The 12,560-nt window shown below is 42.4% G+C and overlaps 2 protein-coding genes and 1 pseudogene across 2 annotated transcripts; 1 reads left to right on the top strand and 2 right to left on the bottom strand.

Moving 5' to 3' along the window:
* Nucleotides 1-3,578: 3,578 nt before the first annotated feature.
* Nucleotides 3,579-5,463, top strand: LOC147447595 (hydroxycinnamoyltransferase-like). The gene is made up of 6 exons (XM_086524369.1): nucleotides 3,579-3,834; nucleotides 3,980-4,012; nucleotides 4,106-4,355; nucleotides 4,444-4,516; nucleotides 4,693-4,716; nucleotides 4,867-5,463. Exons 1-6 carry the CDS (start codon nucleotides 3,583-3,585, stop codon nucleotides 5,153-5,155), a joined length of 921 nt encoding a protein of 306 aa, XP_086380495.1. The 5' UTR covers nucleotides 3,579-3,582; the 3' UTR covers nucleotides 5,156-5,463.
* Nucleotides 5,464-9,271: 3,808 nt separating this feature from the next.
* On the bottom strand, nucleotides 9,272-10,411 carry LOC147447593 (uncharacterized). Its single transcript, XM_086524368.1, has one exon. It carries the CDS (start codon nucleotides 9,767-9,769, stop codon nucleotides 9,272-9,274), a length of 498 nt encoding a protein of 165 aa, XP_086380494.1. The 5' UTR covers nucleotides 9,770-10,411.
* On the bottom strand, nucleotides 9,849-10,411 carry LOC147447594 (uncharacterized; annotated as a pseudogene).
* Nucleotides 10,412-12,560: the final 2,149 nt, after the last annotated feature.

Raw genomic sequence — 12,560 nt, 5'->3', positions numbered from 1 at the left:
CATGGTATTTCACTTGAATTTGCAAAGGACGTCCTTGACCTTTGCTCTTGTGCTATAGTTTCAGCTTTGGAGGATGAACATAGGAAGATGCAAGATGTGACAATGCTTGCGTTTACATGACAGGGGTGAGAGTGCAAGAGTGAAGTGTGTATTGAGCAGCACACAGTGAGCTTTGCTGATGTTCAAAAAACATTAGATAGTGTAGTTGTCAACCACAAAGCTAGATTGCTTGGAGTAAATTGGGTAGTTCAAACAGAATGGAAATTTGTGTGCCATCGATGGGGTGACACGCTAAGAAATGGGAAAGATCTTTGAATAATCTACACATCCAAGAAGTGTCAATGCCCCTTCATGGTTTCTGTGGTTTTTCCAAGAGATGACACAAAGAAGGTCACCATATGGATCTTTGGAGGTCACAAAGGGCATGTTCCAAGGTCATGGAGGACCTATATCTCCTTCCTGTGCATCCTATGGTGAAGAAGCAATGCGTGGAGGCTTTGTTTGACGTCGGTACATGTCACCATGTTGCAAGGATGAGTGTATCTAAAGAAGCTGTCCATATCAACATGGCATCTCTTGTAGAGGAAGTATCCTATAGATTCTTCATGGTTCCAAAGTAAATCCAGATGATGTCCTACAAATTGCGAGTCAAAGATAGTGACCTTTCTCTAGTTTTACTTTTTGTGAACTGAAATACAATTGGGTTTACACTTGACCGAGCTTATATGTTTCCTGCTTGGGTTTATACTTACCTATGTTAACCATATTCATTGTTGTAGGAAGGCTTGGAAGTGACGATTGGTCATCAATGTATAGGGAGGCTCTTAAGTTGAAAGACCAGGACAAGGTGCTACACTGTCATCCTTATAACCACGATGCACTTGAGGAGACAAACTGATGCTTCATTCTAGTTATCCCAAGACGATTGGATGCTTCGCATGTGTATGCATTTCTCAAGCAATAGTTCTTGGGCAATAGACTCAACCTTCAAGACAAATGTATTTGGCATGCCCCTGTATGCAGTAGTGGTACCAAATCAGCATGGTGTTGGCTTACTTGTGTGGTTCATGTTATGCACATGTGATGTAGCTTTAAAGGTTGCTTTGAAACTACTCTTCCACAGAATGAACAACATCTGCCCAAAGGAGCTGGGCACAAACAAAACCTTGGGATCAACCCACCTTATAAAGAGAAGCCATGAAATGCAACATTTTAGCACCACGGACTTGACAAATAAACCCATCCAATCTCGGCATGGCATGAAAACCTGGGCAAGCCCGACGTGCAAACATGGACCCAACATGTGAACCCAAGCGAGCCCTAGTTGGAGAAGGTGAACATAATTGCACCCCTCCCTTTGTCTCCAACTCCACAAAAACGAGATCCTCACGCGGCATTTGAGACCCATCCCCGTCCAAAGGTATGGTTGTCTTCTTGCCCTTCTCAACCCACTGCATAAAGAGAAACAGTTAGAGAACACCCCAATGGCCATGAATAGGCGTAAACCCGGACATACCTATATTTTCTTGGTAGTGGCCTCGTGCAATATTTGGACCTATGTTTCTTCTCCTTCTCATCACCCTACAATAATCAGAAACAAATTTCAGCGAGCACTCCCATGGCCATGCCTTTGTGCAAGTTTAAATTCGAACATACTTGATTTTGGCGAAGAGTGGCTTTGATATCATCTCCAGCATCAGGGTTTGCCATCACATGCCTATCCTCACAAAATTTTGATCCTTTTTTGGATTGTGCCAAGCTTTGAGCTCGCGTGTTGCTTTGTTGTGCAGGAGGTTGCTTCATGCCCTTACCCCCCTTGACAGGGAGCTTACTTGGGTTCTTTTTCATAGGAGGAGTGGGAGGGGGATCATCCTCCTCCCTTTCCTCAAACACCACCACCTCTGTTGTGACCTGCAACATGGTTTGTGTAAGGGTGGGAATCACATGCCCGCCTAGTGCCCTAAATTCAGGTTAATTGAGCAACACCCTAAACCCTTACCTATTCACTATCTGGCATGCTTGCTTCCCCTCCCTGTGATGAAAGGTCCTCCTCCTCCTGGATCGTCACCTGCAAAAAGGGAGCCCATGTCAAAAAGCAAGCCGTAATAGCAACCCCATGCCAAACATAGTGAGGGAACCCTTTCCCCGTTACTTACTTGCGATCGGGCTTCGCTTCTCCCACTGCAGGTTCTCCCTTTTGCAGTCTTAAGCCGGGGGCGTAGACTCAAGCACCCCGCATGCCGCCACCCTTTGCCTTCCTTGTCGTTTTTCCACCCGCAATGAGCAATGGAACTCAGCCTTCGGTGCCTGCCTCACACCCCCTGGCCCCGCCTCGCGTCCTGCTTGCAACGATACTCGGAGCAGGGTAGCCCCTCTGGCCACAAGAAGAGCCTTTGAGTGCCTTAGAGAGCCTCAGAGAGAGCGAGGCGGTGAGTGGGCATTGAACGCTACCGGCCTCAGTCCCGAGGGTACGAGGTACTAGCCTCGAGGAGGTACTAGTCGTCCCCTCCCTGCCATAATGATGCCCGAACACGTGGCACGTGGTCATCCCCCACTCCGTCCATGGTAGCCTGCCTCGTCACCCCGCCACGTCGGCATGCTGCAACCCGACGCACCCGGGTTTACGTCTTGCAACGGACAACCCCGCCCCCCACGCCGCCATGCGATTCACCATGCATCCGACCGAGATGCCCTCGCTCCCCGCTCGACTTGCGCATCATTGATGCCATCAAATAGGCTTGTCACTATCGTAAGGCAAATAGTCATGAGGCTAGGCCGTTGGCTTAAACCTTGCTTGGACATCAAGATTAAAGACTTCGATTCTTGGTGGACCTTGAGTGGGTCCTTGCAATAAAAAACTGCATATAGCACCATGTCTCCATTAGGGCTCGCGAAACGTTTTTTGTGGACCCGGTTTAGAAACCTTTTCACATACATATAAGCAGGTTAACTCTAAATTTTAGAGGGATAATCACACTAAAAATTCCATATTATAACTAAAAATTCCATAATTTGAACCGGACTAAGAACCTTCTTTCCCAAATTTGAACCGGCCATTTTTCATTTTGAACTGGCTTTGGATAAAGCGAACCTATCTTTTCCCGGGCAACACTATATGGCACGGAGGGGGGATCTATGGTGGGAAAGAGAATCGGAAATCGCAATGCAATCTCAGTCGTTCGTCGACTTGGTGAACTAGGATTGAACTAGGGGGTGAACTAAGGGTGAACTTGGAGCAAAAATGGCGCCCCGAGTTCACTCCTAGTTCACCCGCCTCGCAGGGTGTGGGCCGAACTTGGAACATCTCGATTGGCACACGAATACCCTACCACCATGCTAGTGCGCGTCGTTGTCCATGTTGGCAAGGCACATGATCACACCCTAGTTTATCCGCCTTTAGTTCACCAGTTTATCCGGCCCTAGTCCCCACCCCCAATTTACTGCATGATCCGACGGCTGAGATTAAAGCCGCCTCGCCCCCCCAATTTTGGGCCCTAGATCGCGTGTGAACCAGGGCCGTGCCATCGAGCACTGGTCTCCATTCATTTTCCAGTTGGCACACGTGAACGTTACTGCGTGCCCATGTCTGCGCCTTCTTCGTCTCCAGGAGCTTCTGCTTCTGGGTCTGTACAAATCCTCGACATCTCCTATGTTAAACCTTCGCATCCCACCCAAGGCCTCCACCTTTACCTTCCATCTGCAGACATCATCTTCAAATCCTTCGGCTACATCAGAGACGTTCTTTTCTACTCTTCACCTGGGGACGAGAATCCCAGCTTCAGCATTCCCGCCTTGAAGCATGGCCTTTCCACTGCTCTCGTCGATTTTTATCCGGTCGCTGGCCGCCTTTTTGAGGACCCTACCCCTGGATAGCTCACCATCGATTGCAATGATGCTGGCGTCGAGTTTGTGGAGGCCATTGCAGATTCTGATTTCTGCGAGCTTGAAAAGAAGGTTTTCCCATTCTTTCATGTGGTAGGACATCCGGGGGACATCCTTGCTTTCTAACCAGGTAGAATTTGAATGCTGTGTAATGGTTTATCAAAATGCGATGTGGAGTGCAAAGCAAGGGGTCCTATGTCACGCCTTTTCTGTGTGTCAACAGGTGACCCACTTTCGAGATGGAGGCGGTGTAGCAATCGGTTTTGCGGCAAGCCACGTGGTGTTTGATGGTCATTCTCTTTGGTATTTTCTGAATTCTTGGGGACAATGTTGCAGAGGCCAGGGCGTGCCCACTCCTCCTCTCCTCGTGCGAGCGCTACTGAAACACGAGTGCTGGCTCAACAGTTCAGAGGTCCCAAAGGTCGACAATCCTCCGATGAACATTGTTCTTCCAACGCATGGTCCAGCGAAAGGTTATCACAGGGTCATGCACTTTAGCAGCAATGTAGTCCACCAGCTTAAGGAGACTGCCATCGAAGAGTCCGGAAATAAGTCAATCAGCTCATTTCAAGCAGTTATGGCATGCGTCTGGAAAAGAATCACTGCAGCGCAAGATTTGTAACCTGATCAGAAGGTAGTTTTCTGCAAAGCATCGTAATAGACATTTAGCTACAGATGATAAGTTTTTTTCTTTTTGTTTATGCATGTGCTAATTTTTAATAAGTGTGCAAACTGTTTACGGCGTATGTATGTGAGATATGGTGTTTCTTGCTTTACACTGACGATGTTTCTCTTTGGTTATCTTGCTAGATGTGCATACAATTTGCAGGAGATGTGAGACAAAGATTGAGACCTTCGTTGACAAAGGCATACTTGGAAATGCGGTGGAGCCTGTGTATGTTTATGCAACAGTGGCAGATTTGTCAAAAGAAGGCATTGGTACGGTTGCGACAAGAATGAATGAAAGTTTGAAGGTGTTGGAAGATCAGGCTTTTCTCATGGAGAAGAGGAGTTTCAAGCTGTATTGGATGAAGCCATGAAAGGAAGCACCAAGTTTCTCTTCCTTATTCATGGCTCAAAGTTCCCTGTGTATGATGTTGATGTGGGCATGGGAAGGCCTGCAGCGGTACGCCCATCGACTATTTACAGTGATGGGATTGTCTATGTTTACCCAAGCAGGGAGCGAGGTGGTATCGACATCTGTGTCTTCTTTGCAAGCTTGCAAATTCTGAATGCTTTTCTGGCAATTCCAGCTCCTTGCATCGACATATAGATTGGTGAAATGAAGTGGTGAGGAAAGCTGTTGATGCTGCCATCACAGTAGGAATAGAATTTCAACCTTGAAGAAAACGTACACCACCTTATATAGGCCATTGGTAGATTCAAGTTTGTGTATCTTTATGCAGAGCGAGGAGCAAGATGCACCATGTACCAATTGTCGGTTTTCGATTGCCATGGGGGACATTTATCGTTTCAAATACATAGTTCATACTCTCTTTAGAGATACCGAGAAGTGAGCCCAAGTCGGGGGCTTGCCAAAAACTTTTCTTTAACCGAAGAATATGAGTTAGTAGTTGCATCTATTCGAGTTCACTTCATTAGGATTGACACTCTAGTGAGTTTCCATGCCTCATCCGAGTCACTTCCCTGGTATTGATATTTATGTTGATGCCTGAAGGCTATGCTATGGACATCACAAACACTCTCTCTCTCTCTCTCTCTCTCTCTCTCTCTCTCTCTCTCTCTCTCTCTCTCTCTCGCGAACTTGCTCTTGGACATAAGCAAGAAAGCTGAAAGGCTCTCACTCTCTCCAGCTTGAACAAGAAGCAAGCAAGGCGACGAGCTCGAACAACTTGTAGAATTTTTCTGGTTTTCTTCAAGTCAAGCTCGAAATGTAGATGGGATTATTGCAATTCCAGCCAGTTGAAAATACACTAAACCACAAGCATTTCATCGCGAAGTCCTCTCTTGTTTCTTCCCTCCTGGGAAAGAGGATATTCTTGTGAAGTTCTAGAAAGCATTTCACCACTACGTTTCTTCCCTCCTATAACAGAGATGTTCTTTGCAGGAGGAGTCCTAGCCTAGGAATCGATCTCAAGCAAAATAATGGGCATGCGAGCTTCTTCTCTATACCAATGACACTATATGTTTGACCATGAGCTTTTGGATTATCTATCTACCTCTCTTTCTAGGTGTGTTACCAAAGGAAGCTTTCTTTACTTCTCTACACACTCTTTTGCAAGCAAGAAAGCTCGATACACAGGGAATCGAACATCATTCAAAATAAATGATCTGCCTCTTTTTTTTTACATGATTATCAGGTAGCTATGGCAGAACATGCCAGTCTTGCGAACCATGGACGCACTGTGTTGATGCTAGGCCGAATTAACTGCAAGATCTCCATGCATGCTTTCGTGGCTCATCTATGTGCGTAGCTCCTCATCTATGTGCTATAGCCTCGGATGTTTTGCAGCATGCTCTCTTAGAAGAGCATGTTGCCTTCTCTCCTTCTCGACCTTCAGTGTCTCTTTGTCTCACTGTTTGTTGTGAGGAGGCCTAAGAGAGCATGCTGCCTTCTCTCCTGCTCGACCTTCTGTGTCTCTTTGTCTCACTGTTTGTTGTGAGGAGGCGAGGGCCCACAACGGAGTAACCAGGGTCTCTCTATCCTCGTGAAAACCTCCCTTCTTGCTTCTGCCACATGGGGAGAATAAGCTGGCATACCTCCTATGCACCCTATTTCTCACCTAGCAGAAGCAGATGCATGGTTTAAAAAGTGACGTATTATTTTTGTGAACATAAGTAAGGCAATGTTTTTAGCTTTTATTGCATACCTGAAATTCCAACACACATTGATTTTGATTCATTGAACATCCCCCATCAGCTTTTTGCTCCTAAAACAATTAAAGTCCACTCTTTTATTTTGTAGCCACATGCAAAAATATTTAAAGAATCTTATTCTTGTGAAGAAAAAAACCTTTTTCTTTTTAAGATTCAAAAACTTTGAAGCTTGATCTTTCTCCTTTAGTAGCTCTTCAATCTTAGAAGTAGCCTATAGAAGTGGGAAAACATGGCTTTTTTATAACATTAAAATTAAGTAGGGTAAGTATTTCATTAAATAAATATTCCATGTGAAGCATCTTCAAATAGTACCTTGCGCTTTCGTGTGCTTTTTCTTTTCTGTTCTTTGTTTGTACCACTTATAATTTGTGTCCTTCCATTGATTTTTTCCTTCACAAATTATTCAAGAAAAGAGTGCAATCAACAAAAAGTTTTAGAGTGAAAAAAATACATGAATTAGAATTGTACCAGTTTTGTGATATGGTCTTCACACTCATCTAATTTATTGTTTACTTCGATATCCTTTTCTGGATAGCATTGGACAAACTATATGCTTGCGCATTAAGCAATCGAATTTGGATATCTCACACACACATACACACATGCACACAAAACTAGCTAAATTTACCTCAATTATTTCAATTGATATCTTTGTGTGTGTGTGTGTGTGTGTGTGTGTGTGCGCGCGCGCGCACACGCTTGTGTGTGTGTGTGTGAGAGAGAGAGAGAGAGAGAGAGAGAGAGAGAGAGAGAGAGAGAGGAGTAAACCACACATACCTCATAAGCATCACTTTGTAAATCATGATTTTCCCATGGCATCTTAAGAATGTATGCTTCCGTCTCTCTCTAAACACATAATAACAAATTTTATCATGATAGGTCATACATTATTGTTATTTTAAGATAGAAGTGCTTACATGAGTAGCTTGTGGTTGCTCTTCTTCTTCTTGAATAGATATACAAGTGGTTTCTTGTGCACAAGCATCCTTTAGCTATTCAATAACAACAAAAGCATTACTTTCTTCATCATTAGTTTTCATATAAATTTCCAATACCTTAGAGGATTACTCACAAGTTTTGTGAGTGAACCATATTCTCCTAGCTCACTTTCTCCTCCATCACTCTCATGAAATTCTTGGTTATCATCATCGTCACTTTCTCCTTGTAGTTCACTTTCTCCTCCATCATTCTCATGAATTCTTGGTTATCATCATCATTTCATTCTCATGAAATTCTTGGTTATCATCATCATCATCTTTTTCTTTTTCTATCTAATCTCATGAAAACATTTCGATTATACTTTGACATAATAGAAGTTTATTACTTAGAGAAAATCCTACAAAATGGCACATACCATTGGGGTGCTAGAAGATAATTCGTTGTTTGGTTTCTTTTTTCTCCATTTTCATTTTGCTACAAGAGACTTGATGGCCCATGTATAAACGTCCTCTTCTTTCCAATGATAATTTTGTCCAGCTACTATTACAGGCTTAAGCTCACCTTTATTTTTTCTTATTACATCCAACACGATATTCTTTCTCTCCATGTTATTTCTAAGGTCTCCAAATGGCTTGTGTTTGGCAAACCATCCTCTAACAAACCCATAGTTTGAATAAAGAACTATATGTTGGTTATTACCCTCTTCTAAGAGGAAATCCCTACCATAGAGTTTATTGGGTTCTCTAAGCTTAGGAGGTGGAGGCCTAAACACCTGTTCATATATGATTGGGTCATATTTCTCCTTGCTAGTAGTGTCGACACCTATAGAGATGCTAGATGGAGAAGAAACAACTCTCTTATTTCCAAGATGACTGGCCCTCCAAGAATCTAAAAATTTGAGGGCCTCTTCATTAGAGAAAGACAGTAGTTGCTCCACAAAGGACTGTGGATAACTCATATCTGAAAAGACAAAGCATTGAACACACACATGAGCAGCAAGACATTTAAGTAACAAAGTTTATCTCAAAAATTATACACACACTTGTCATTACTTTATGAGTAATGTTTTAGAAAGACATGTAAAGAAAACTGTGACAATGAATACAACAATTGTCATGTATAAAATAATATGCATTTTAAAATACTTCTACAAGTATACTAGCCATGCTTGCATACTAACAATAAGTACAATAATCTCCATACATAAAGCAGGTCTCCCAGAAGTTCTAGCATACTCTATGATGAGGTTCTAAGAAAGATATGCAAAGAACATCGTAACAATGAAGCTAGCAATTGTCATCCATAAAGCAATAGTCATTCTAAACTACTTCCATAGGTATACTACTTGCATAACAATGAATACAAAAATTGTCATCCATGAAATAATAGTCATTCTAAACTACTTCCACAAGTATACTAGCATTCTAAACTACTTCCACAAATGTACTAGCCATGCTTGCATACCATATGAGTGAAGTTATACAAAAGATATGTAAAGAACACCATAACAATGAATACAACAATTGTCATCCATGAAGCAATAGTCTTTCTAAAATATTTCCACAAGATTACTAGTAGTGATTGAATAAAAGGGGCTACCACAATTATATGTCTATGGAGAATGCCAAACAATAGGTATCCATCTAGCCGCCTGTCTAGGCTTTATAACCTTTTTTTGTTTTGTGACTGTCCAATCTTTAATTTGAATGGAACATGTATCCCAACTTCTCCATTGATGCTCCTCTCTGCAAACTTTATAAGTGTTTTGTTGATATGCATCATGCTCCAATAAAGCAAGCTTTGCCCTTTTCCTTTCGTAATCAGTCTCTCTAACAACAGCATGTTGAATCTGTATTGCATTCTCGCTATTCAAGCACACTTGAACTATATCATGGACCTCCACCCATAATGGAACATTTCCACAACCTCCTTCCATTAACAAGCTATCACGCTGCCTCAAATCCTTCACCTCATAAGCAATGAGCCTCTGCCTCCTTGGTATTGGCAATGTAATAAATTTGTGAAGTATAGAGTAGATGGGCCGAACACAATTCCATGTGGAAGGCAAAGGGGCCTTCTCAAGCACACTCATTTGAGTAACTGGATCCATTAACAATTGTTCTGAGTCCTCGTTTCCCACAATGCATTACTTGTAATATCATCCACCAAAGAAAAGCATACACTTTCCATTAAACTGTGTTGAGAACAAGGATGTTATACAAGCCTTCCAGTGACCTCTGTGTTCCACCATTGCATCATCGGTATCCACTTTCACTATGACATTGGCACCCACATTAAATATATCCCCTTTAAAGAGGACCTGTTGGTATGTCTTTACTTCCAAACATTGGAAGTACTGCTCTGGAATGTTCCAGAACTTCTTTAGATAAGTTTTCTCTTCACTAGTAGGATCTCTATAAGTGCATCTCTTCTTTGATATTGCAATCCCCTTGAGAAGAATATTTCTAGTGCATAGTGAATTGCTTCCATATTTTAATAGATCACTCCACATAGATTTAGCCTTTTCAATTGAAGACACAACCAATAGCCCATCCATATGTGACGGAGAGCAATCATGTGATGGAGCATCTGCTAATAGCGAGCTGCTTTGAGAAAGAATAAATGCACAATGTAGGTCCTTCAAAAACCTTTCAGAAGGTAAGAGATTGTCACTATCACCACGGATAGCCTGAAAAGCTCTTGTGAAGAACCTTCTCAAATAGAACTTTGCAAATGAAGCTTCATCCTCCATGTTATTTGTTTTGATGGAGCTGTATGCTTTTACAAGATGCTCAAATATGTAACACCAAAAGCGGTCATGCAACCCATGGCGCAAGACATCATCAAGCATCTCACCATTACCTATAAACAAGTTATCAAGAGATTATTCTCCTGAACAAATATATCAAACTTATTGTTAACTAATCAAGATATACATACCAGCTACATGTTCTAGAGGTGATGAGTTCGCACCAAATATTTCTTCATTTCGAACTCTCCATGATTGTAGCAATGTCTTCACAACTTCTATGTCTTTCACAGACCATCCATGATCTCTAATATGGTTGTAGAAGCTGTGTGCAAGGTCAATCATCAAAAATCCCAAAACATGCATTTCAGGAGGAATGCCACTAACAACTCTCAAAACATATGGTAGACACCACTGGATGAACTTTTGGTTCTCCTTTGCCTTGAAGCTTGCAAAGTAGATGCTTGGGGAGTTAGGCCAACGTCCATATCGAATGGAGGTAGGTGCTGCCTTTTTAACAACACACACAGCAACATCAATTTCTTTCTTCAAAGGAGCCTCAACACTTTCAAATAAATGTGAGATATATTTCTTGAATACATTCAATGATATGCATTGGGTCGTAGACTAAATCTAGAGAGAGATCAAATCCATATAGATCATATAATCTCCAGAGTATGGACTCTCCTGAGAGACCAGCTTCTTTCCATGATGCTTCCTTTTCCTTTGTCTGTGCAACACCGTTTAGCCTCATCAAGAGCTTTTGTCATCTCCTCAATGGTCCTCTTTGAAGGTGGATATCTAGCTTGTCAGCAATTTTCATTATAGACGTATCGCCCCTCTTTTAATCCTATATCAGGCCGTGCTAGAGTAGCTTGAGGTTTATCACGCCTGCAAAACTCTTGTCCTCCATTCTTGAAGAGGCCTATTTTGCACTGTGCCGGATGGTCGCCTGTAACCATCATGACCATAGCGCATAGCGTACATAGCTTTGAAAGACCTTGTTGATTGGCACCAAAGATCTTCTCTATGGGATAGTCATACAACACCTCCACACCATTTAGATATAGGCTTTCCAGCTCATCTAGCAAAGGTTCCAAAAATGCCCCAAAAACTTCACCAGAAACCTTCATAATTTTCTTGCAACTTTGAGGGATAAACAAAACTGGCAAGATATCAATGGAAGACTTGATTCCTGGATTCAACACCATGACCTCTACTACCCCACAACTCTTTTGGGTTGTCTGTGATGTCTGAAATCCATCCCAATGTAGCAACAATGCTACATTTCGAGGATCACCCTATTCACATGGCCACCCAAAAAATAAGTTTGGTTTGAAATCATGAGATCTTAAAAAAAAAAAAAAAGCAATGTGATGCTTCTATGTACCTTTTGTAGGCACCTTTTACACACAATGTCCTCTTTACACTCGATGCAGACAAAGTTGTACTCTTCTCCCACAACATTTTGAAGAGCTTTATAACGTCTACTGGTAGGAAAAGTAGTGTAAGACTTCTTGCAAAGAGGATTAGAGTAGACAACCGGTAGCTCATAAGATGTCGATGGATCCCAAAAGTCCTTGACTTCTTGGAATTTTTGTCCATCCCAAAAATCAACAATGCTTCTTTGGTTGCTAATTGCATCTCCATTGAGCCATTTTTCTTTGTGCCTCCATAAACATAGTAGCTCGTGGCAATAAGTGCTACTCTTTGTCAATAGCTTTAGTTGAGGCCCAATGGGAATGTAGTCAAAGGAAAGCATTGATTTCCTTGCTTTGGCACAAAATGGACACTTCTCGCTGCATTCCACGCAATCACGTTTAAGCCTTGATGATAATGATCCACCTTCACATGTGCACTTAAGAACCTCTCCTGTAAAGTTGTCCTCATTGCTTGGTTGAAGAAGCTTGGGTGGATGCTTGGCTACATCACTACCTGTGCAGATGCGATAGTGCAAGGAAGAAACCATGCCAAGACCTTTAAGCATGGTTTGCAATTGATCCCAACAAGTCGGAATTTGAATCCCTCCAAGGTCACCTTCCCATGTAGGAGGAAGTTGAACTAATAGCCTAGCCATGCTTCTCTTGGAAGCATTTTTAATCACTCTAGGCCCCCCCCAAGTCTCCAAATAGGATGTGAAGCATTCTATCTT

This window comes from Adiantum capillus-veneris, chromosome 11 (genome assembly GCF_014529385.1).
Source record: "Adiantum capillus-veneris isolate H3 chromosome 11, ASM1452938v2, whole genome shotgun sequence".
Classification (NCBI taxonomy): domain Eukaryota; kingdom Viridiplantae; phylum Streptophyta; class Polypodiopsida; order Polypodiales; family Pteridaceae; genus Adiantum; species Adiantum capillus-veneris.
This window is presented reverse-complemented; position numbering and strand designations above follow the sequence as displayed.

Bases quoted from the DNA above. Each gene is read 5' to 3' on its own strand.
- LOC147447593 (XM_086524368.1), bottom strand. From the start codon at position 9,769: ATGGATCCAGTTACTCAAATGAGTGTGCTTGAGAAGGCCCCTTTGCCT.
- LOC147447595 (XM_086524369.1), top strand. From the start codon at position 3,583: ATGTCTGCGCCTTCTTCGTCTCCAGGAGCTTCTGCTTCTGGGTCTGTA. The intron at 3,835-3,979 runs GTCGCTGGCCGC...TTCATGTGGTAG, and splicing joins CTCTCGTCGATTTTTATCCG to GACATCCGGGGGACATCCTT. The intron at 4,013-4,105 runs GTAGAATTTGAA...GTGTGTCAACAG, and splicing joins CATCCTTGCTTTCTAACCAG to GTGACCCACTTTCGAGATGG.